The following is a 24,762-nucleotide window of genomic DNA, read 5'->3' on the forward strand; positions in this document are numbered from 1 at the left end:
CGCAAGAACTTCAGTCCCTCAACCCTGGCGCCATTCTAATCAACCTCCCTCGGCGCCCTCTCCAAGGCCGTGACATCCTTCCTCGAGTGTGGTGTCCAGAGTTGGACATCACAGCAGGGATTGTCCGGCTCTGCCACTAGCATCGTCGCCGGCAGGGCAGGAACATTTGAAGAGCTGACAATGTCACTCTTCCACCGCCTCTGCAATAGGCGGCCGCTTTCAAAGGAGAGGGTGGCGTCATGGTAACATGGCTTGATTAGTTACCCAGAAGCCCAAGCTGAGGCTCTGGGGACATGGCTTCAAATCCCACCATGGAAAGTGGTGGAATTAAAATCCAATGAATAAATCTGGAATACAAAGCTACATTGATGGCAACCATGACAACTATCATCGATTGTTGTAAAAAAAACCATCTGGTTCACTAATGTCCTTTAGGGAAGGAAATCTGCCGCCCTTACCCGGTCCGGCTGACATGTGACTTCAGACCCACAGCAATATGGTTGAATCTTAAAATGCCCTCTGAAATGGCCGAGCCAGACACTCAGTTGAAGGGCAATTAGGAATGGGCAACAAATGTTGGCCCACATTACTTGAAAGAATTTGTTTCTTTTAAAGTGTCAAATCCCAGGTCGTGCACAGCTATTGGGCTCTGTGGTGAGCTATTCAGTGATGTTTGGGGCTGGTTTAGCTCACTGAGCTAAATCGCTGGCTTTTAAAGCAGGCCAGCAGCACGGTTCGATTCCCGTACCAGCCTCCCCGGACAGGCGCCGGAATGTGGCAACTAGAGGCTTTTCACAGTAACTTCATTGAAGCCTACTCGTGACAATAAGCGATTTTCATTCTCATTTCATGTTTCTGTTGAAGTTAAATTGTTGGAGAAAAGGGTTATTCAGACATAGTGGGGCCATTGACATTTTGGCTATTTTTCTGCAGCGTGAGACTGCTATGACCCTCTGATCACCTACCTGCCTAATTCTGCAAAGGTCAGTCTTGGCCTTTGAGGGTTGCACTCTAGAATCAGCTCCTGCCTCCTGGCGGTCTCTGGCACCACTATTTGGGCACAGGGATCGTCGCCGACCCAAATAGGGCCTCCATAAGGCATAGGAGCAGATTTGGGCCACTCGGCCCATCGAGTCTGCTCCGCCATTCAATCATGGCTGATATTTTTCTCATCCCTATTCTCCTGCCCTCTCCCCATAATCCCCGATCCCCTTATTAATCAAGAACCTATCTATCTCTGTCTCAAAGACACTCAGTGATTTGGCCTCCACAGCCTTCTGCGGCAAAGAGTTCCACAGATTCACCACCCTCTGGCTGAAGAAATTCCTCCTCATCTCAGTTTTAAAGGATTGTCCCTTTAGTCTGAGATGGTGTCCTCTGGTTCTAGTTTCTCCTACAAGTGGAAACATCCTCTCCACGTCCACTCTATCCAGGCCTCGCAGTATCTTGTAAGTTTCAATAAGATCCCCCCCTCATCCTTCTAAACTCCGAGTACAGACCCAGAGTCCTCAACCGTTCCTCATACAAGTTCCTGATTCCAGGGATCATTCTTGTGAACCTCCTCTGGACCCTTTCCAAGGCCAGCACATCCTTCCTTAGATACGGAGCCCAAAACTGCTCACAATACTCCAAATGGGGTCTGACCAGAGCCTTATACAGCCTCAGAAGTACATCCCTGATCTTGTATTCTCCACATTTTAATGCAGCATTGTTTCCTGGGACACAGTTCATTCCACGGAGCCGCCATGACTGGGTCCCGGCTGAGGGTTTGTCCTCCTGGCCTGACTCAGACATCCCGAGTGCCCCAGTCAAAATCCGAGCACACCCCTGGACAAGCTCTTAAATTAGCTTCTTAACAAATCTTAATTATCCATCAGCGCTAATGGGAGAGCAGGGACCGGGCGGCCTTGGTGTGTGCATCCCACATCAAGTAGCACTTTAATGAATCTCTCCACCAACATTGACAAATTCAACCGATTCACTAATGTCTTTTTGTGAAGGGCACTGCCATCCTTGTCATATGTGTCTCTTGGGTGGCACGGGGTGCACAGTGGTTAGCACTGTTGCTTCACAGTCTCAGGTTCGATTCCCGGCTTGGGTCACTATCTGTGCGGAGTCTGCACGTTCTCCCCGTGTCTGCGTGGGTTTCCTACGGGTGCTCCGGTTTCCTCCCACAAGTCACACTGGGCTAAATCGCTGGCTTTGAAAGCAGACCAAGGCAGGCCAGCAGCACGGTTCAATTCCCGTACCAGCCTCCCCAGACAGGCGCCGGAATGTGGCGACTAGGGGCTTTTCACAGTAACTTCATTGAAGCCTACTCGTGACAAGAAGCGATTTTCATTTTTGTTTAAGTCCCGAAAGACGCGCTTGTTGGATGAATTGGACATTCTGAATTCTCCCTCTGTGACCCGAACAGGCGTCGGAATGTGGGGACTAGGGGCTTTTCACAGTAACTTCATTGCAGTGTTAATGCAAGCCTACTTGTGACAATAAAGATTATTTATTTATTATTTGACCCAGAGCCATGTGGTTGACTCTTAACTGCCCTCAGGAGGGGCCAGTACAATGGGCAATAAATATTGGCTTTTCCAGTGATGCCAACATCAACATGAATACGTTGAGGGCTCTCTGAGCTGGGTGTTTCCCCATGGGAAGAGTGCGCAGATTTCTCGTTCAAATGTCCAAAGTGGTGGGGGTGAGGGTGGAGCCATGCCCGATAGTGGCGGTCTTCGGGGTTTCAGACCAGCCAGATCTATTCCTGGGGAGGAGGGCGGACGCCCTTGCCTTTGCCTCCCTGATCGCCCGCTGTAGAATCCTGTTTGGCTGGCGGTCAGCAGCACTGCCCAGAGCTGCAGACTGGCTGTCCGACCTCTCGGAATCTCTCCAAATGGAGAAAATCAAATTCGCCATCCGAGGGTCAGACGACGGCTTCTACAGAACGTGGGAGCCATTCATGCAACTGTTCCGGGGCCTGTTTGTGGCCAACGTACAAGAGGAAGAATAGTCGGGTGGCCAAGAATCAGGGGAAAATGGACGGGAATCGGGGGAAGGTAGCCGGAGCGGTTAAAGGGGGCGGCCACAGTTGTTATTATGAAGATGCTTACCTGTAAATATACATGTTAATTTTTGCGTGTTTTTTTTTCTTTTTTTTTTCTCTAATAATTTGTAATTTGTTGGATATAAAATATGAAAACTCAATAAAAAACATTTTATAAAAAAAGATTTCTCGCTCAATTGATTGGCAGGCACTCATTGATATCCGCTCGGAAAGATAGGCAGGTGGCACTGAAGGAGCTGCCACTCCTTTGGTGTCCGAGGCTGGTAGCTCAGGGAAAGCACTTTGCCTTGCTTCGTGGTTTCGGTCAAATTGGAAGGGTGGCACAGCCAATCGAAACGTTCGCGCTCACTAATCTGGCTTGACACCTCCTGGGGTGGCATGGCGGAGCTGAGGAAGATCCCATGCAGGAATCTCAGGAGAGAGGCTGCATTTGGCAATACTCTGCCACAGCGCAGTTTGGTTCCAGTATGCCCTGGCACCGTGCCACCCATACCTAACACGTCTGCTGTGCTTTTCAATGATTTATTCATGTAGCTATTTTGCCACAGGCTGTGCAAGTGTCAAGGTTAAACTCAGAGAGGCCGAGCCAACATGTTTGACTGCAATCTTCAGATTGTGCAGTCGCTCAGTCCCTCCCCCGCCCAAAACCCCACCCGGAGTCAGGCCGTTATCTGACTAACTTTGCTGGCAACTTTCACTGTACCTCAGCTGCTATTTTTGTCCAAATAAAATCAAGTTAAATTTAATAGCTAAAGATTTGATTCATCCTGCCCTCCCCACACACTGCCCTCCCCATCTCTCAGATCTCACAGAATGTTTGCTTACATCCATTCTAGGGAACAGGCTGTTTCGGAGAATTCGGAGTTGCAACAGGCTCCTTTCACCATGTCGCTGAAGCAAGAAAAGACGGAGCTACCAGGTAAAAATTATCGTTACATCCTGAATTGATGAGATCCAACAATCTGTACCAAGTGCTCACATCAGTCTTTCTTCCTCCCTCACCAGTCTCTTTCAATTTCTCTCTCTCTGTTGTTTTGTCTCTGCTTCTGTTTCTTGTCCTCTCTGTTTCTCACTGCCTGCTGTCTCTCCTCCTCTATCTCTTTCCATCGCTTCTTCTCTTTGGCTCTGTTTTCTCCTCGCTCTTCCTCCCTCTCACTTCTTCTGTCTTCCACATCGCTGTTGTGGGATTTGAACTCATGTTCTCAGGAGCTTGAATTGAGGGGCTTGCTTTAGCAGTAATGCTATAAATCTAGGTAATACTAACTCTGGGGTGTCTCTTCCTGACTTGATGTTGAGTGATCGCTTAGATTTATTTCCGGGTTGTGTTTTGATTTGGTTGCAGGTTGTGTTTTGATCTGGCTGAGGGTCGTGTTTTGATTTGGCTCCGGGCTGTGTTTTGATCTGGATCCGGGCTGTGTTTTGATCTGGCTCCGGGTCATGTTTTGATCTGGCTCCGGATCGTGTTTTGATCTGGCTCCGGGTCCTGTTTTGATCTGGCTCCGGATCGTGTTTTGATCTGGCTCCGGGTCCTGTTTTGATCTGGCTCCGGATCCTGTTTTGATCTGGCTCCGGGTCCTGTTTTGATCTGGCTCCGGGTCCTGTTTTGATCTGGCTCCGGATCCTGTTTTGATCTGGCTCCGGGTCCTGTTTTGATCTGGCTCCGGGTCCTGTTTTGATCTGGCTCCGGGTCCTGTTTTGATCTGGCTCCGGGTCCTGTTTTGATCTGGCTCCGGGTCCTGTTTTGATCTGGCTCCGGATCCTGTTTTGATCTGGCTCCGGGTCGTGTTTTGATCTGGCTCCGGGTCGTGTTTTGATCTGGCTCCGGGTTGTATTTTGATCTGGCTCCGGGTTGTGTTTTGATTTGGTTGCAGGTTGTGTTTTGATCTGGCTTAGGGTCGTGTTTTGATTTGGCTCCGGGCTGTGTTTTGATCTGGATCCGGGCTGTGTTTTGATCTGGCTCCGGGTCATGTTTTGATCTGGCTCCGGGTCGTGTTTTGATTTGGTTCCGGGTCGTGTTTTGATCTGGCTCCGGGTCGGGTCTTGATCTGGCTCCGGGTTGTGTTTTGATCTGGCTCCGGGTCGTGTTTTGATTTGGCTCCGGGTCGTGTTTTGATCTGGCTCCGGGTCGTGTTTTGATCTGGCTCCGGGTTGTGTTTTGATTTGGCTCCGGGTCGTGTTTTGATCTGGCTCCGGGTTGTGTTTTGATTTGGCTCCGGGTCGTGTTTTGATCTGGCTCCGGGTCGTGTTTTGATTTGGCTCCAGGTTATTTTTTGAACTGGCTCTGGGTTGTGTCTGGATTTGGCTCTGGGTTGTGTCTGGATTTGGCTCTGGGTCGTGTTTTGATCTGGCTCCGGGTTGTGTCTGGATTTGGCTCTGGGTTGTGTCTGGATTTGGCTCTGGGTCGTGTTTTGATCTGGCTCCGGGCCGTGTCTGGATTTGGCTCCGGATTGTGTTTTAACCTGGTTCCGGGTGCTGTCTGGATTTGGCTTCTGGTTGTGTCTTTAAGGTGGTTGATGGGGTGTCAAAGCAGGTTCCTGGATGGTGTCGAGCTTCTTGAATGTTGTTAGAGCTGCACTCATCCAGGCAAGAGGGGAGTCTTCCATTACACTTGTGCCTTGTAGATGGTGGACAGGCTTTGGGAGAGTCAGGAGGTGAGTTACTCTCCGCAGGATTCCCAGCCTCTGACCTGCCCTGGTAGCCACAGTATTAATGTGGCTGGGTCCAGTTCAGTTTCTGATCAATAGTAACCACCAGATGTTGAGTGTGGGGGATTCAGCGATGGTAATGCCATTGAATGTCAAGGGGAGATAGTTAGATTCTCTCATTGGAGATGGTCATTGCCTGGGGCTTGTGTGGCCCGAATGTAACTTGCCACTTGACAGCCCAGCCTGGATATTGTCCAGGTCTTGCTGCATTTGGACATGGGCTGCCTCATTATCTGAGGAGTCGTGAATGGTGCTGAACATTGTGCCGTCATCAGCAAACATCCCCACTTCTGACCTTATGATGGAAGGGAGGTCATTGATGAAGCAGCTGAAGATGGTTGGGCCGAGGACACTACCCTGAGGAACTCCTGCAGTGATGTCCTGGAGCTGAGATGATTGACCTCCAACCACCACAACCACCTTCCTTTGTGCCGGGTATGACTCCAACCAGGGGAGAGTTTTGCCTCAAGTCCATTCTGGAGAAGGTTTATGTGATCTGTGCGACGATTAAACAATCTTTCTGTCCCATAGTTTTATCTATTCTCGTTCTTCTGAAGAGAACAGTGCCAGTAAATGTCCACTGTCGCAAGAGGACACAGCTGGCGAAGTACGATGGTCATGTTGCCAGACAGGCTCGTGGAAATGGCAGAAAATCAACTATATTTTCATGACACACAAAATCAGATGGCCATGAAGAGTTGAAAATAACTTTTCTGACTCACCGATATCTGGGTGTGTTTCTGAGAAGTTCGGAGGACCTGTCTTGGTTTTGTCTGCCATTTAACCTGCAGTTTGTGGTGTGACTGACGACGGTTTGCCAGTTCATCCACATTTACCTCATGTTCATTTTGGACGTTGGAATCTACGATCGATAGTGTTGATTGTTTGCCTCCTCGACTTTTGTGCAGTAACATTTCTTCTCTTTATTTAAAACCACGGAATTCCCTTAGTGATTTTGCATTTTGTCTACTTTAACCAAAAAAAGCTGACTGATCTGGCTGCCGGTCGTGTTTAGATCGTAACAAATTTACGGATCCAATCCAGGACCAAAACCAGTACAGAAGGAGGCCATCTGGCCCACTCCCCCACCCTCTCCCTCAACCCCACCCTCTCCCTCAACCCCACCCTCAACCCCACCCTCTCCCTCAACCCCACCCTCAACCCCACCCTCTCCCTCAACCCCACCCTCTCCCTCAATCCCACCCTCTCCCTCAACCCCACCCGCAACCCCACCCTCTCCCTCAACCCCACCCTCAACCCCACCCTCTCCCTCAACCCCACCCTCAACCCCACCCTCTCCCTCAACCCCACCCTCTCCCTCAACCCCACCCTCTCCCTCAACCCCACCTAACCTGCACATCTTCAGGCACTAAGAGGCAATTTAACATGGCCAGTGCACGTAACCTGTACATCTTTGGACACTAAGGGACAATTTAACATGGCCAGTGCACCTAACCTGCACATCTTTGGACACTAAGGGACAATTTAGCATGGCCAATCCACCTAACCTGTACATCTTTGGACACTAAGGGACAATTTAACACGGCCAATCCACCTAACCTGTACATCTTTGGACACTAAGGGACAATCTAACACGGCCAATCCACCTACCTGTACATCTTTGGACACTAAGGGACAATCTAACACGGCCAATCCACCTACCTGTACATCTTTGGACACTAAGGGACAATTTAACATGGCCAATCCACCTAACCTGCACATCTTTGGACACTAAGGGACAATTTAACATGGCCAATCCACCTAACCTGTACATCTTTGGACACTAGGGGACAATTTAGCATGGCCAATCCTCCTAACCTGTACATCTTTGGACACTAAGGGACAATTTAACATGGCCAATCCACCTAACCTGCACATCTTTGGACACTAAGGGACAATTTAACACGGCCAATCCACCTAACCTGTACATCTTTGGACACTAAGGGGCAATTTAACACGGCCAATCCACCTAACCTGCACATCTTTGGACACTAAGGGGCAATTTAACATGGCCAATCCACCTAATCTGTCTCAACGTACCAAGATGTGATTTGAACTCACATTCTCTAGATTATGTGTCCTAGATTCTGGATTACTGGTCCAGTAACATTGCCACTATATTACTATACTGTTACAATCCCTGGTCAAACTGCACTCGTGTCGCCCCCCCCCACCCCCCAAAAAAAACTGCTTTTGTGTAGCCATGTGATCTAAGATACAGGGTAAAGGCTCCCAATGTCGCGTTGAATTTAATTTAAGGGTGGCACAGTGGTTAGCACTGCTGCCTCACTGCTCCACGACACCCGTACAATTCCAGCTTATGGTGACTGAGTGGAGTTGGCATATTCTCCCCGTGTCTGCGTGGGTTTCCTCCGGGTGCTCCAGTTTCCTCCCACACTCCAAAGATGCGGTTACAGGGTTTCAGGGATAGGGAGTGGGCCTCGGTATGAAGGGTTGATGCAGACTCGATGAGCTGAATGGCCGTGTTCTGCACTCTCGGGATTCTATGAATTCTAGGTGAGGGCTTTCACTGGAAATTTCAGTCTTCTCATTTGTAATTCCTTAGATATCAAAGCAGTCTGCGCCTGTATGCAATGAAACCTGGACAATATCCAGGCTTGGATTGAAAACTGGTGAGTCACATTCACGCCCTGCAAGTGCAAGGAACCATCATCTCCAATGAGGCAGAGTATAGCACTTGCTATTGTCGTCCCCACCACCAACATCTCAGGGGGAGGGGGGTCGACCAGAACATTAACTGGTTAGTGTGGTGTGACTCAGGACCTCCACGCTGGCCTGCCATCGCTGCTGTATTTGCTGCGGAGGAGGATACTGGGCTGAGAAGGTGCACGATTCACTGGCCTCTTTTTTCATCGGCCCTCTTCTTGGTCAGCTTGTCCCTCCCAAATGCCCTTCCAAACAATCATCCTGCAGAGGTCACAAACCGCCAGCAACCGCCTCGCAATTCACATCTCAATGAAGCCAATGAGGTTGTGGGCCAGTGGCCATTTCACCATCCAGAAAGTCTTTGGGTAAACAGCCATCATCCACTTGATGAATGTCCCCAAGCCAACGCTGGTGTCATTGGCTTTGCAATGAGTGCATTCTGATGGAATTAGCTCTCACCCGAACTTGGACCTCACAGCTGCAGCTTTTGTGAAGTGTGCGTTGGTTTCAGCGTCAAGTGACAGATTGCTGGTAATTGTGCAGTCGAGATATGTGAAGCTATCAACAACCTCCAGTGTCACATTGCCAAAGCTGATAGATGGCGTTCCGGCAGCCTCCTGGGCCATGGCATTTCACTTCCTGATGCTGATGGTCAAACCAAACTCTTTCCAGGTGTGAGTGAGTCCGGCGATTTGTCACCGATGGAGTTCTTCAGTGTGGAATGGGAGTGCGGATTTGTTAGTGTGGAGCAACTCTCTGATCAGGACTTGGTGAAGCTTTGTTTCAGATTTCAGGTGAGGCTCAGCATTCTGCCAGCTCCGGCATCTAGGTAGACACCCTCTGTCGATGACCTGGCAGCAACGACAATATTGCCAAAGAGTTTCAGAGCTATAAGACAACCCTGTTTCACCCCACCTGCAGATGTCAAAAGCTTCCGATGTTGCTCCATCATCGCTGACCTAGCCCATCATGTTTTCATGGAAAGAGGAGGTCACATCGAGCAGCTCCAGAGGTTAATCCGTTTTCTCCAGCAGCTTAAACAGCTCACACGCTCAAATACCTTGGAGAGATTGATGGAGGCAATACGCATTGGCCTCCTCAGTTGCAGCATCTGCGAGAGGAATGTTGTGACCAAGGGAAAGCATGTGCTCCCGTTCTGAAGCTACACTTGGATTCATCCAGTTCTTACAAGAGCCACAGGGGCACATACTTTGCCCATGATGCTCAGCAGGGCGATGCCTCGATCGTTGTTGCAATCACTGCGGGCGCCCTTGTTCTTATTACAGTCACAATCTGTGCACCACGCATATCATGGGACACTGCCCTCCCTCCCTCCCTCTCTCCCTCTCTCCAGCCCAGACAGGTGCTGCAGGAGAGCAGGTTCCCCGCGCTGGACGGTTTACTGGGGTAGAGCATCAGAACCTGGAGTTTTGCCCAAGATGCGCGAGTCAACAGCTTTGCAAATTTCTTCCACTGTGGGTTCCATATCCAGCTCTTCCATAACAGATAGGCTTCCTCTAGTGTCTGGAGGTTGGTTTAGCACAGTGGGCTAAACAGCTGGCTTGTAATGCAGAGCAATGCCAGCAGCGTGAGTTCAATTCCCGTACCAGCCTCCCTGAACAGGTGCTGGAATGTGGCGACTAGGGGCTTCTCACGGTCACTTCATTGAAGCCTACTCGTGACAATAAGTGATTATTATTATTATTAGAGTTCCTCAATGACCGTGTTCTCCCTAAATTGCAACTCAAGATAGCATTCCACCCATTACTCAAACTGTTTATTGTTGGTGATGACCTCCCCTGCCTTTGTTATCACTGAACTGGTGTCTTTGCGAATACACCGTTACATTTTTGATCCTTTAATACATGCCCCAAGCAAGGGTTGTAACCCTAGTGCACACCAAAGAATGATCTGTATCACAGTCAGCTCTGTGGTAACTGTTTGTGTTGAGAATGCTGTTAAGGGAGTCCCATCTCGTGATGATAAAGTCCGTTTGGTGCCAATGCCCTGATCATAGATGTCTTCAGGACATCCATGATCACTGTGCCACCCTTAAATTAAATTCAACGCGACATTGGGAGCCTTTACCCTGTATCTTAGATCACATGGCTACACAAAAGCAGTTTTGGGGGGGGGGGGGGGGGGGGGCGACACGAGTGCAGTTTGACCAGGGATTGTAACAGTATAGTAATATAGTGGCAATGTTACTGGACCAGTAATCCAGATATACAGGTTAGGTGGATTGGCCATGTTAAATTGCCCCTTAGTGTCCAAAGATGTGCAGGTTAGGTGGATTGGCCATGTTAAATTGCCCCTTAGTGTCCAAAGATGTGCAGGTTAGGTGGATTGGCCATGCTAAATTGCCCCTTAGTGTCCAAAGATGTGCAGGTTAGGTGGATTGGCCATGTTAAATTGTCCCTTAGTGTCCAAAGATGTGCAGGTTAGGTGGATTGGCCATGCTAAATTGCCCCTTAGTGTCCAAAGATGTGCAGGTTAGGTGGATTGGCCATGTTAAATTGTCCCTTAGTGTCCAAAGATGTACAGGTTAGGTGGATTGGCCATGTTAAATTGTCCCTTAGTGTCCAAAGATGTACAGGTTAGGTGGATTGGCCATGTTAAATTGTCCCTTAGTGTCCAAAGATGTACAGGTTAGGTGGATTGGCCATGATAAATTGTCCCTTAGTGTCCAAAGATGTGCAGGTTAGGTGGATTGGCCATGTTAAATTGTCCCTTAGTGTCCAAAGATGTACAGGTTAGGTGGATTGGCCATGCTAAATTGTCCCTTAGTGTCCCAAGATGTGCAGGTTAGGTGGATTGGCCATGTTAAATTGTCCCTTAGTGTCCAAAGATGTACAGGTTAGGTGGATTGGCCATGCTAAATTGTCCCTTAGTGTCCCAAGATGTGCAGGTTAGGTGGATTGGCCATGTTAAATTGTCCCTTAGTGTCCAAAGATGTACAGGTTAAGTGGATTGGCCATGCTAAATTGTCCCTTAGTGTCCCAAGATGTGCAGGCTAGGTGGATTGGCCATGCTAAATTGTCCCATAGTGTCCAAAGATGTGTAGGTTAGGTGGATTGGCCATGCTAAATTGTCCCTTAGTGTCCAAAGATGTACAGGTTAGGTGGATTGGCCATGTTAAATTGCCCTTAGTGTCCAAAGATGTACAGGTTAGGTGGATTGGCCATGCTAAATTGTCCCTTAGTGTCCAAAGATGTGCAGGTTAGGTGGATTGGCCATGTTAAATTGCCCCTTAGTGTCCAAAGAAATGAAAAAATGAAAATTGCATATTGTCAAGAGTAGGCTTCAATGAAGTTATTGTGAAAAGCCCCTAGTCGCCACATTCCGGCGCCTGTTCGGGAAGGCTGGTACGGGATTCTGTATTATCCAGTAAAATTACTTGAAACAAAATGATGAGTTGTGATCAGCTCATGATTTAACCCCATCCTTTCAACTGTTGTTTACCAGGATCTTGTCCATTCTAAAGCTGGAGTTTAAATAATTATCACTGTTATGTCCAAAAAACAGGTTTAATGGTTAATAATGATTACTGAGTATACTTTCTATAATTAATCTCAATCCTTAATAAACTAATTTATGTAAAACTACTCTCGTGGCATCCTAGCTATTCAGTTTTAAGAGTTCTCATCTCTGGACACCCCCTTCAACACCGTAACGCAAGCTCAGGGGAGACAGAGCAGAAAACAAAACTAACTTCAAGTGGAATTTTCAAGCTTGGATTGACTCCTCGTTAGGCCTAAAGCAGCCTGACCACCACAACCTCATCCTCCACCACCTCTGTTCTCCACGGCCCCTCTCAATCTTGGGCTGTCCGAAAGTCAGGGTCCCCTCTCGACCTCCCTGGTTGAGTGCAGAGGGATGCAAAGCACTATGTTTGGTACGGGCTGGGAACTGCTGGATATCAGTCCGCCCACTTTCAGGACCCAGTCCAGATTTGATCTGAGTTTACTCCCTTAGCCTTTAACTTTCCCAAGATATATACAAGGCAGCGAAGATATTTATCCATAGCTGGAAGGTTACTTCATGAGCGTCAGGGTGTGTGCACACACTAATGAGCGTGAACGCTGTATGTCTGGAGGTCAAACCTCCTCCAGTTTCCACTGAAACTACAGCCTTGAGCTGCAGGGACGCAGTTTCCATGTGTCACCACAAGGAGGCACAACTAAGGACATGCTGATGGAGAGGCTGTGTATTGACACTTACACGTTTAATTGTCTTTTTCACAGCGCTGCTAACAAGCGGTGAAAATGAGAGATGAGAGGCAAAAAAACACGCAAAAGCATGGGAACACTCTTATCATCCCAGATGCCCAGAGGCTGCTTTCCCCTTTGAGGGGGAGAGCTGACTGGTGGTGATTTAACCTGAGGATCACCACACTTCAGGCGAGGGGGAGAGCTGACTGGTGGTGATTTAACCTGAGGATCACCACACTTCAGGCGAGGGTCAAGGTTGAGCCTACATGGATAGCCTCAGCCCGTGTGGGGAATTGAACCCACGCTGTTGGCCTCGCTCCGCATCACAAACCAGCTGTCCATCCAACTGAGCTAAACCAGCCCCCATAGGCCAGCCATCTAAATACTGTGGCTACAAGAGCAGGTCAGAGGCTGGGGTGAGTAACTCACCTCCTGACACCCCCCCCCCCCCCCCCCCCCCCCCCACCACCACCACCACCACCACCACCACACACACAAAGCCTGTCCACCATCTACAAGGCACAAGTCAGGAGTGTGATGGAATACTCCCCACTTGCCTGGATGAGTGCAGCTCCAACAACACTCAAGAAGCTCCACACCATCCAGGACAAAGCAGCCCCGCTTGATTGGCTCCCCATCCACAAACATTCACTCCCTCCACCACCGCTGAACAGTGGCAGCCGTGTGTACCATCCACAAGATGCACTGCAGTAACTCACCAAGGCTCCTTAGGCAGCACCTTCCAAACCCACAACCGCTACCATCTAGAAGGACAAGAGCAGCAGATACCTGGGAACCCCACCACCTGGAGGTTCCCCTCCAAGTCGCTCACCATCCTGACTTGGAAATATATCGGCCGTTCCTTCACTGTCGCTGGGGCAACATCCTGGAACTCCCTCCCTAACAGCACTGTGGGTGTACCTACACCACATGGGCTGCAGCGGCTCAAGAAGGCAGCTCACCATCACCTTCTGATCAACAACCAGGGATGGGCAATAAATGCTGGCCCAGCAATGGCAAGCCAATATTTAAAAAAAGAATGAGAGAAATAAATTGGCTAGCTTGAGCTCCAAGCTTTGATTGCCATTTTGGAGCTGAGTGGACTTTGATCAGGCTGAACACAAGACCAAAGATTAATTGTGTCTGGCCCGTCCACCTCCCATTCATTAAGCCAGAAAATAAATTCACCCGACTAGGGAGGAAACCTGGCAAAAGCCAATCTTGGAACATCTCGATATGCCTGGCTTTTCATGTCTGTTGTTCATTGATTGTTTCCATGTAACTGTTGGGACGATGGCCAAGTTGAAAGATAGCCCTGGGCATGTAAAGGGAGCCTGACCTAATCGCCTCATTACCCTGCCTCTCTGTCCCGCAAGTTTCTAGGTTGCCATCTTTCTTCCCATGTTGATGTTGTGAGGTTTTACTCTTTCCGAGCCTGCCACCATCTTTCCTTCACTCTTTTCCATTTCCCTCTCTCAGTGGTGGAAATTGGGAGGCCCCGGGCCTACTGGGAGTAAGGCCCAGAAAACGGTGAGGATTGACTTCTGAGCAGTTCTTACTGTAGTTATGTCTGTGTTTCCCAAGGGGGCACTAATGTGAGTCAGCTGGTAACACACGCAAAGGGTTAACAGCAGAGGCAGACATAATACGAGGTAAAATTGTCCCTTAGTGTCCAAAGATGTACAGGTTAGGGGGATTGGCCATGTTAAATTGTCCCTTAGTGTCCAAAGATATGCAGGTTAGGTGGATTGGCCATGTTAAATTGTCCCTTAGTGCCCAAAGATGTACAGGTTAGGTGGATTGGCCATGTTAAATTGTCCCTTAGAGTCCAAAGATGTACAGGTTAGGTGGATTGGCCATGCTAAATTGTCCCTTAGTGTCCAAAGATGTGCAGGTTAGGTGGATTGGCCGTGCTAAATTGTCCCTTAGTGTCCAAAGATGTACAGGTTAGGTGGATTGGCCATGTTAAATTGTCCCTTAGTGTCCAAAGATGTGCAGGTTAGGTGGATTGGCCCTGTTAAATTGTCCCTTAGTGTCCAAAGATGTGCAGGTTAGGTGGATTGGCTGTGCTAAACTGTCCCTTAGTGCCCAAAGATGTACAGGTTAGGTGGATTGGCGATGCTAAACTGTCCCTTAGTGCCCAAAGATGTAGAGGTTAGATGGATTGGCCATGATAAATTGCCCCTTAGTGTCCAAAGACGTACAGGTTAGGTGGATTGGCCGTGCTAAATTGTCCCTTAGTGTCCAAAGATGTGCAGGTTAGGTGGATTGGCCATGTTAAATTGTCCCTTAGTGTCCAAAGATGTACAGGTTAGGTGGATTGGCCGTGATAAATTGTCCCTCAGTGTCCAAAGATGTGCAGGTTAGGTGGATTGGCCATGTTAAATTGTCCCTTAGTGTCCAAAGATGTACAGGTTAGGTGGATTGGCCATGATAAATTGTCCCTCAGTGTCCAAAGATGTGCAGGTTAGGTGGATTGGCCATGTTAAATTGTCCCTTAGCGTCTAAAGATGTGCAGGTTAGGTGGATTGGCCATGTTAAATTGCCCCTCAGTGTCCAAAGATGTACAGGTTAGGTGGATTGGCCATGTTAAATTGTCCCTTAGTGTCCAAAGATGTACAGGTTAGGTGGATTGGCCATGTTAAATTGTCCCTTAGTGTCCAAAGATGTACAGGTTAGGTGGATTGGCTATGATAAATTGTCCCTTAGTGTCCAAAGATGTACAGGTTAGGTGGATTGGCTATGATAAATTGTCCCTTAGTGTCCAAAGATGTACAGGCTAGGTGGATTGGCCATGATAAATTGTCCCTTACTGCCCAAAGATGTGCAGGTTAGGTGGATTGGCCATGCTAAATTGTCCCTTAGCGTCCAAAGATGTACAGGTTAAGTGGATTTCTATGCTAAATTGTCCCTCAGTGTCCAAAGATGTGCAAGTTAGGTGGGGTTACAGGGATCGGGCGGGGGAGTGGGCCTAGGTAGGGGGCTCTATCAGAGGGTCGGTACAGACTCAATGGGCCGAATGATCTCTTTCTGCACAGTAGGAATTCTATGGATCTTCTCTGGACAGTTTGGAGGAGTAATGACACTAATATGAGGGAAGAAAAGTCACCAGAGAGGCAGAACGAGAAAGAGGAATGGAAGGAGAGAGTCAGTGGTTGAGGATTGAAAGTGAGAAAGGGTTTACTGCACAGATGATAAACGTTTATTTCTAGCTGCTAGCGGTGTGAAGAATTCCATTGTACATGTGCAGAGTGGGAGGGGGAGAGCGGGAAAGAGTCAAGTCCTGGTGGACTTGGATTTTCCGAAAGATTTAAGATTTGGGAGGACTTTCAGTGATGCAGGAGATGTCAACTTAATCAAGTTAAAAAGGAATCAAAGATGGGTTATCTCTGCCCCATCTCCATGGGAGGGTGGTGTTGAGGAAATGTCTCAAAGTTCTTCACGCAATCATTGGAGGGAGGCCTGAGATTGTCTCATTAAGATGCACAGCACCTCATGGGCTGCTTGTCTGAGGAGATATAATGTGCAACAGGAAAGGTGGGTAATCAAATTGACCATATTTCACTAATTTACCACAGACTGTCTCAAATAAATAACCAAAAGCAGAATTATTGAAGTCAAGGTTTCTTGTCTGAAGACAGTTTGGATCACATGATGAAAACTTCGATTGCCCACCCAGAATGATGTAAAGTTAAAAGCCATTTCTACACAACAGAGAGGGATGATGGTCATTCACACCTACTTGTGGTTAGATTGGTTTCTCTAAAGCTCTCATTGTTAACTTTTGAGCTCAGGCAGTAAGTGTAGGAGCCCACAGGTTGAGTTTGGGGCCAGAAGCCTATTCAAAAGCTCTTTTCATGACTTTTGGGGATCAGAAAGCACATGCACAGAACTTCCCAAAAAATAATTTCCCATGACAGAGCAGAATGTACATGGGACTCGAGAAGATGAAATGGGTGGGTTTACACTAATTATAACATCTATTGTGGGAAGGAAATGTTTGCCATTTGTGTAAGAGATGCAGTTAATACTTTAATTCATTTTGGCAAATATAACAGACGGGGTAAGGCTGTGTATAAATGTAATATAGCGTGTGTTCAAATGGCAAACATAAAATGGGCATTGAGATTGTGGATGTGGAATGGTGACACTGATAGCCAGCGACAAGAGCCGGGATTCTCCCCTACCCGGCGGGGCGGAGGGTCCCGGCGTGTTGGAGTGTTGTGAACCACTCAGGCGTCGGGCCTCCCCAAAGGTGTGGAATTCTCTGCACCTTTAGGGGCTAGGCCCGCGCCGGAGTAGCTCCCGCTCCGCCGACTGGCGCCAACGGCCTTTGGCGCCACGCCAACTGGCGCCAGGGCTGGCCGAAAGGCCTTCGCCGGTCGTCGTGAGTCCGCGCATGCGCCGGAGCGTCAGCGGCCGCTGATGTCACCACAGGCGCATGCGCGATGGAGGGGGTCTCTTCCGCCTCCGCCATGGTGGAGGCCGTGGCAGCGGCGGACGAAAAAGAGTGCCCCCATGGCACAGGCCTGCCCGCCAATCGGTGGGCCCTGATCGCGGGCCAGGCCACCATGGGGGCAGCCCCCGGGGTCCGATCGCCCTGCGCCCCCCCAGGACCCCGGGGCCCGCCCGCGCCGCCTGCTCCCGCCGGTCAGGTAGGTGGTTCAATCCACGCCGATGGGAGAGGCCTGTCAGCAGCGGGACTTCGGCCCATCGCGGGCCGGAGAATAGCCGCGGGGGCCCGCCAACCGGCGCGGCGTAATTCCCGCCCCCGCCGAATCTCAGTTTGCGGAGAATTCAGGACACGGCGGGAGCTGGATTTACGAAGGCCCCGGGCGATTCCCCGACCCTATGGGGAGTCGGAGAATTCCACCCAAGCTCTTTATCCTGCTTTGAGGTTGGGGGTTTGGCTGCTGCAGGTGAGATAACTCATGCAACAGTCTCCTCAGTAAAACAAAGGCAGCACAAGTATTACTCCTCGCTAAATTGAGTGAAGGAATTGCACCCTGAAGTCACTCTTTGGACATCATAATCTAATCGAGCAGAGTCAGTGTGGCTTCAAGAAAGGGAAATTGTGCCTGGCTAATTTATTGGAGTTTTTTGAGGAAGTCTCAATCAGAGTGGATAGAGGGGAACCAGTAGATGTGATGTATTTTGACTTCCAAAAGGCATTCAACAAGGTACCTCGCTGTTGTAATCTGCCCAGATCCTATTCGGTGGGGACAATTGGTTACCCCCGGAATCTTGGGGAATATGACCTCCCCCGATCAGGGGGCGGGGCAATCATTCACCTTTCAGCTGCATAGATAGAGCTGGCCAGTATGATACCGGCTAGAGAGAGAACCAGTTGTGGACTCACTGTGTAAATATTGTTGCAAATAAAAGTTGCTTTCTGTTTGACTCAATAAACCCGTGTTGGACTCTTCGTGGTCCTCACAACGGGTTAAGAGCCCATGGACGTAGTATATTGGAACGGTTAGAGAATTAGCTAATGGGCAGGAACCAGTGAGTGGGGATAAGGGGTTTTCAGGTTGGTGACCTGTAACCAGGGGGTTCCCATGGGGATCAATGCTGGGACCGCAACTGTTCACAATATATATTCATGACTTGGAGGAAGGAAGTGAATGTGCTGTCGCCAAATTTGCAGATGACACAAATAATATGTGAAGAGATATTGTTCGGTTACGTGAGTGGGCAAAAAGGTTGGCAAATGAGTATAATGAGGGAAAATGTGAAGCTGTTCCGTTTGGAAGGGAGAACAAAAGAAGAAAGTATTATTATTTAAATGGAGAAAAACTGCACAAAGCTGCAACACAAAGGGACTTGGGGGTACTTGTGCACGAAACACAGGAAGCTCGCACACAGATCTAGCAGGTAATCAGGAAGGCTAATGGAATGTTGACCCTGATTTCAAGGGGGTGGAGTATAAGAGTCGGGATGTCTTGCAGCAACTGTGCAAGGTACGGGTGAGACCATATCTGGAGCAGTGGGAGCAGTTTTGCTCCCCTTATTTAAAGAAATATAATAATAATAATAATCGATTATTGTCACGAGTAGGCTTCAATGAAGTTACTGTGAAAAGCCCCTAGTCGCCGCATTCCGGCGCCTGTTTGGGGAGGCTGTTACGGGAATTGAACCCGCGCTGCTGGCCTTGTTCTGCATTACAAGCCAGCTGTTTAGCCCACAGGGCTAAACCAGCCCCAATTATATTATTTAATTGAAGGCGGTTCAGAGAAGGTTGACTGGGATGATTCCCGGTACGGAGGGAGTGAGTTCTGAGCAAAGGTTAAACAGACTGGGACGCCACTCATTGCGATTTAGAAGAATGAGAGCTGGTCACATTGAAACATGTCGGATTCTGAAGGGGCTGACTGGGTAAACGCTGAGAGGACGTTTCCCCTCGTGGGAGACTCCAGGACCAGAGAGCACAGTCTCAGAATAAAGAGCCAATTTCAGACTGAGATGAGGAGGAATTGCTTCTCGGAGGGTTGTGAATCTTTGGAACTCCTTGTCACAGAGAGTAGTGGGGACAGAGTCCTTGTGTATATTTAAGGCTGAGCGAGATTCCCGATCAGTAAGCGAATCAAGGGTTACGGGGAAATGGCAGGAAAGTGGGCGTGAGGAATGTCGGATCCGCCATGATCCTGTTAAATGGCAGAGCAGGCTCGAGGGGCTGAACGGCCTCCCGGTCTTCTGCTGTTCCTATTTCTGATGGTCTAATAGAACTAGGCCATTCGGCCCCTCGAGCATGCTCACCCATTCAGGAAGATCATGTCTGATCTGTTTGTGTTGAGTTCCACATTTCCCATCGACCCCCAATAACGCAGATTACCTCACCTCAGAAGAACCTATCTACCTCCACATTACAAATATTCAGTGACCCCCCTACCTCCACCACCTTCCAAAGTCGCACAGCCCTCTGGGAGAAAAGATTTCCCTCACCTCTGCCCTGAAAGGGCGTCTCCTCATTTTAAAACAGTGCCCCCTGGTTCTGGAGTCACAAGAGGAAACATCCTTTCCACATCCTCCTTGTCAACACCATTCAGTATTTAAAATACTTCAATCAAATCACCCCCGCACTCGGTAATCTCTCACTGCAAGGGGAGGTCTGGCCCGCGGAGCTGCACAAAACAGGTTTTCGGCCTTGGCCATGTGTTCCCCATTCAGGCCCCTTATTCAAAGCGAGTCACATTGAATCGCCGTGTGTTTCTCGACACTGTGAGTGCCGTGAAGCACGCGGCTAAACTCACTTACTCAGGGAATCTCGCGCCCTATACTCCATCTGCCAGATTTTTGCCACTCACTCACTCAACCAGTCGATATCCACCTGTCACCTCATAACTTCACAACACACTTTCCTACCTATCTGTGTTGACCTCAAATTTAGCTACCGTGCCTTCGCTCCCGTCATCTCAGTCATTGACGTAAATTGTAAATCTCCCATTGGGAGATTTCGGCCGACGTTCCAAAATTACGTTGAGAAATCAGGACAGTTCCCTGAAAATGTTACCCCCTTAAACATTAACGCCTCACTGTCTGTTTCTTTTCCATTCATTTCAGAAATCTCCGGGCCTGTGCAAGACTATGATATGATGACCTTCAACCAGGAAAAGAAAGATTCAACTGGTAAATATGGTCTTTTTCACTTACTCAAATTGGAGTGGCTGCTGTGAGGCCAGAATCCCTCCATTCTTAACTGATCAAACTGGTGTGAACAGGTGGCTTTACCGCCACATCCCAAATAACCTTTGAACTCAGTGTCTCATTCGGCCATTCCAGAGGGCAATTAAGAGTCACCACATTGCTGTGGGTCTGGAGTCACATGTAGGCCAGACCGGGTAAGGACGGCAGATTTCCTTCCCTAAAGGATATTAGTGACCAGAGGGGTTTTTACAACAATGGTTTCATGGTCATCATTAGACTTTTAATTCTAATCGAATTCAAAATTGACCATCTGCATGGGTGGGATTCGAAGCCAGGTCCCCAGAGCAGGACCCTGGGTCTCTAGATTGCTAGCCCAATGACGATACCACTGCACCACTGCCTCCCTTATTCTTGTTCTCCTGAAGAGAACAATGTTGATAAATGTCCATTGTCACAAGTGTCAAACACAAGGAGAACAAACGGCTTCCCAAGCGAGGCCTCAACTGAGCGTGGACCAGGCGTAACGGCACCTGGGGGGTTTTTCCAGGCCATCGGATCAGTGGATAGGGCAGGGTGGCACCCAGACTCTTCCTCTGGTACCCGGGCACCTTGGCAGGGGAACTTCCAGGGTGCCTGGGTCGCAGTGCCAGGGTGCCATGCCTATGAAAGGGGGGATGAGTGAGGTACGAAGGATGGGGAAGCGACGAGCAGGAAAGAAGGGGCCTCATAAAGGTTGGGGGTGAAAGGTGGGGATAAGGTGGGGTCGTGAATTGGGGCCCTCAGCGACCCCAGAGCGGGGTGTCCTCCCTTGGGGGCAGTGGGGTAATGCCCATGTGTGTGGAGGTGATATTGTCTGTGGGTGAGAGGCGTGGGGGGCCCGCAAGCTTACTTAAAGATCTGGGCACTCTTTGAAACTGGTGCCCAATCTCTGAGGAGCCGGTCTTGCCAGTGAGTTCAACTCCCAGGTGATGAAAACATTTCTAAGTGTGGGTAGCCCGGGGAGTAACCCCACCCCCAAGGCCCCAAAAAATGGCTCCATAGGGAGCGTGTTTAGCCGCGTGGTTCCCAGCGCCCATAGCACCGAGAAACACGTTATCTAACGTCACTCGTGTTAGATAGGGGCCTCAGTAGGGAATGTGCGGCCGAGGCTACACTTCACCCTGATTTGTACACTGAGGTGTTCCGCTCGCCAGAACTACTCAATGTAGCGAGTGATCGCGATGCCATTTTAAATTAGAGCCCCCCCCCGACGTGACCCCCAACTAACTATGAGGGGTCGCCGGGCCCCCTGCAGCCCCCCAACACTTGCACAGGGCGCCCCCGGCCTGATCGCCACCACGTGAAAAATGCCAGCTTGGCACCTTGGCAGTGCTCCTGGCAGCACCACCCGGGCACCTTGGCAATGCCAGGCCTGCACCCAGGTGGCACAGCCAGGCTGACACTGATGAGGTGCCCAGGTGGCACCAGCAGTGGCAGACCGCCACCCTGGCCAAAGGGCATGCAGGTGGGGGCCTCTAATTGCCTTGGAGACCCCCAACGAGGGCCGTTCCGTCTGGTCCCTATTTGTGGTGGCCAGTGCTGAACGGCAATCGCCAAAGGTCTCTGAGGCGAGGGGGTAGATCCCAACACCTCAGGTACATCCGGAATCTGCACATTAAAGTGAAACCAGCTGCCTCGCTCTAATGTGCAGATTTGCCAAAACGTACATTGCAACGTCTTGCGAGATTGCGTTAGATCTCGCGTTGCGAGCCGGGTAGATCCCAGGAATGGGGTCTCCCGCTCAACCTTTGCCCATATCCCGTATATAAAGTTCTTGCTGCCTCTGTGGATGAGGGCAAAAACTGCAGTGGATGGATAAATGGCCAGAGCACCATTATCCAGGAATCCATCAAAGGCGGGGAGTGAAAAGAAATGTGGGAATGATTGGGGATCTTTCCCCACAGGATGTTGGCATCACTGGCTAGGCTCGTCTCTAATTGCCCCTTGAGAAGCTGGTTGTGAGCTGCCTTCTTGAACCGCTGCAGTCCCTGAGGTGTAGGTACACCCACAGTGCTGTTAGGGAGGGAGTTCCTGGATTTGTACCCAGCAACAGTGAAGGAACGGCCGATATATTTCCAAGTCAGGATGGTCGGTGACTTGGAGGGGAACCTCCAGGTGGTGGGGTTCCCAGGTATCTGCTGCCCTTGTCCTTCTAGATGGTAGTGGTCGTGGGTTTGGAAGGTGCTGCCTAAGGAACCTTGGTGAGTTCCTGCGGTGCATCTTGTACATGGCGCACATGGCAGACAACGAGGGAGTGAATATGTAATCTTCACCAAGATCAGCAGAGTCAGCACACACCAGATCAAACACTTTTGACCAACAATCAGACTGGAACATACTGTAACCATTACTCTATGATCCAAACATCTATCCCTCCCCCTCCCTCCGTAACTTGCTGAGTGACAGACTCAACGCAAAATGATTTCCAAATATCTGTGACTTACAGTCGAAAAAGACCTGCTCTAAAGAAAGTTTGGAAGTTCCCAGTGCTTGGTGGGGTCTGTTTCCAATAATTCATTGTTGAGGTAACTGAGGATTTTTAACTCTTGTGCATAACCAGGGGCTGGTTTAGCTCACTCAGCTAAATCGCTGGCTTTTAAAGCAGACCAAGCAGGCCAGCAGCACGGTTCGATTCCCGTACCAGCCTCCCCGGACAGGCGCCGGAATGTGGCGACTAGGGGCTTTTCACAGTAACTTCATTGAAGCCTACTCGTGACAATAAGTGATTTTCATTTCATAAGGTCAGCATTGGGCACAAGCTATTTGTGTCTCCCTTTCTGGGTGTGTATAGGGAAAAAAAAACCTTAGTCTGTGCCAGCAAATGGCGTTCTCCACCATTTGTCAGCCAGGCAATGGGCGAGAGGCCACTACCAAAGGACAGGAGTGAAGTTATCAAGCGTTTGTAAATTTGAAAAGAAACCTGAGCCCTTGACCCTCTGTCCCTGACAAATAGCCCACAGGAGACACACACAGGAAGAATTTGCACTCTTCCTGGGAAGCTGTGCATCCCTGTGGAATGCAAACCCCAGTCAGAGTTAATGCCTTTCATGGGTGGATAAAATGGAAGATAAAATACATGTGTGTTATGCATGACTCTGTTATGCATGACACATGTGTCAGCACTGCTGCCTCACGGCGCCGAGGTCCCAGATTTGATCCCGGCTCTGGGTCACTGTCCGTGTGGAGTTTGCACATTCACCCCGTGTTTGCCTGTGTGTAAGACTGTTTGTGTGTGAGTGTGTGGTTGAATGCGTGTAAGACTGTTTGTGTGTGAGTGTGTGGTTCAATGCGTGTAAGACTGTTTGTGTGTGAGTGTGTGGTTGAATGCGTGTAAGACTGTTTGTGTGTGAGTGTGTGGTTGAATGCGTGTAAGACTGTTTGTGTGTGAGTGTGTGGTTCAATGCGTGTAAGACTGTTTGTGTGTGAGTGTGTGGTTGAATGCGTGTAAGACTGTTTGTGTGTGAGTGTGTGGTTGAATGCGTGTAAGACTGTTTGTGTGTGAGTGTGTGGTTGAATGCGTGTAAGACTGTGTGTGTGTGTGTGGCTGAATGTGTGGGTGTGTGTAAGACTGTATGTGTATGTGTAAGACTGTGTGTAAGACTGTCTGTGTGTGAGTGTATGGATATGTGTGTGTAAGACTGTGTGTGAGTATGGATGTGTGTGTGTAAGACTGTCTGTGTGAGTGTGTGGCTGAATGTGTGTGGGTATGTGGGTGTGTAAGACTGCGTGCAGGTGAGTGTGTGGTTGAATGTCTGAGTGTGTGTAAGACTGTGTGTGTGTGGCTAAATGAGTGTGAGTGTGTGTGTGTGTGTAAAACTGTCTGCATCTCTGTGCATGTGGGGTTGAGTGTGTGTGGCTGAATGTGTGTGAGTGGAAGACTGCATGTGTGTGAGTGTGCAGTTGAGTGAGCAGTTGAGTGTGCGTGTATGTGGCTGAATGTGTATGAATGTGTGTGAGTGTGTAAGATTGTTTTTGGGTGAGTCTGTGCGGGAGAGTGGAAGTGAGTCTCTGGGTGAGGCTGTGTCTGTGAATCTCTTTGTCTGACAGTGTGTGTGTGTGTCTGAGAGTGTGTGTGTGAGAGAGAGTGATTGCTTTGTTGTTGAGTTCTGGTGCCAACCATAACCCAATCTACGCAGAGCAGAGATAGCTGTTCTGTTCCTTGTATTGTTCTCCAAGATAGCCAAAGTTGTAGTGTTGACAAAGAACATAAAGCTATATGTTTAAATAAAAACTAGTTTATTTTAAACTACTTAAATTGGTTTGCACACTCTACTGAGTAACAGTTAACAAAATAATAGTATTGAATCTATGATACAGTAATTAATTGTCTCTCTAATATATAACCTACACTCTAACTCAACTTCACACTATCCTTCTACATCAACTTCTCCAACAGCTTCTCCCAGAATGCCTAGAGACAGCCTTTTATAATACAACT

At 49.1% G+C, this 24,762-nt stretch overlaps 1 protein-coding gene across 1 annotated transcript in view; it reads left to right on the top strand.

Moving 5' to 3' along the window:
- The first annotated feature begins 3,786 nt into the window (after positions 1–3,786).
- The window catches only part of LOC119958197 (natural resistance-associated macrophage protein 2-like), a 105,717-nt gene continuing 84,741 nt past the window's right edge, over positions 3,787–24,762 (top strand). Inside the window, exons 1-2 of the mRNA XM_038786573.1 lie at positions 3,787–3,977; positions 20,202–20,267. Coding sequence (XP_038642501.1) covers positions 3,872–3,977; positions 20,202–20,267 — 172 coding nt within the window. The 5' untranslated portion in view covers positions 3,787–3,871. The remainder of the gene's footprint in view (positions 3,978–20,201; positions 20,268–24,762) is intronic.

Source organism: Scyliorhinus canicula, chromosome 28 (genome assembly GCF_902713615.1).
Source record: "Scyliorhinus canicula chromosome 28, sScyCan1.1, whole genome shotgun sequence".
In the NCBI taxonomy this organism is placed as follows: Eukaryota; Metazoa; Chordata; class Chondrichthyes; order Carcharhiniformes; family Scyliorhinidae; genus Scyliorhinus; species Scyliorhinus canicula.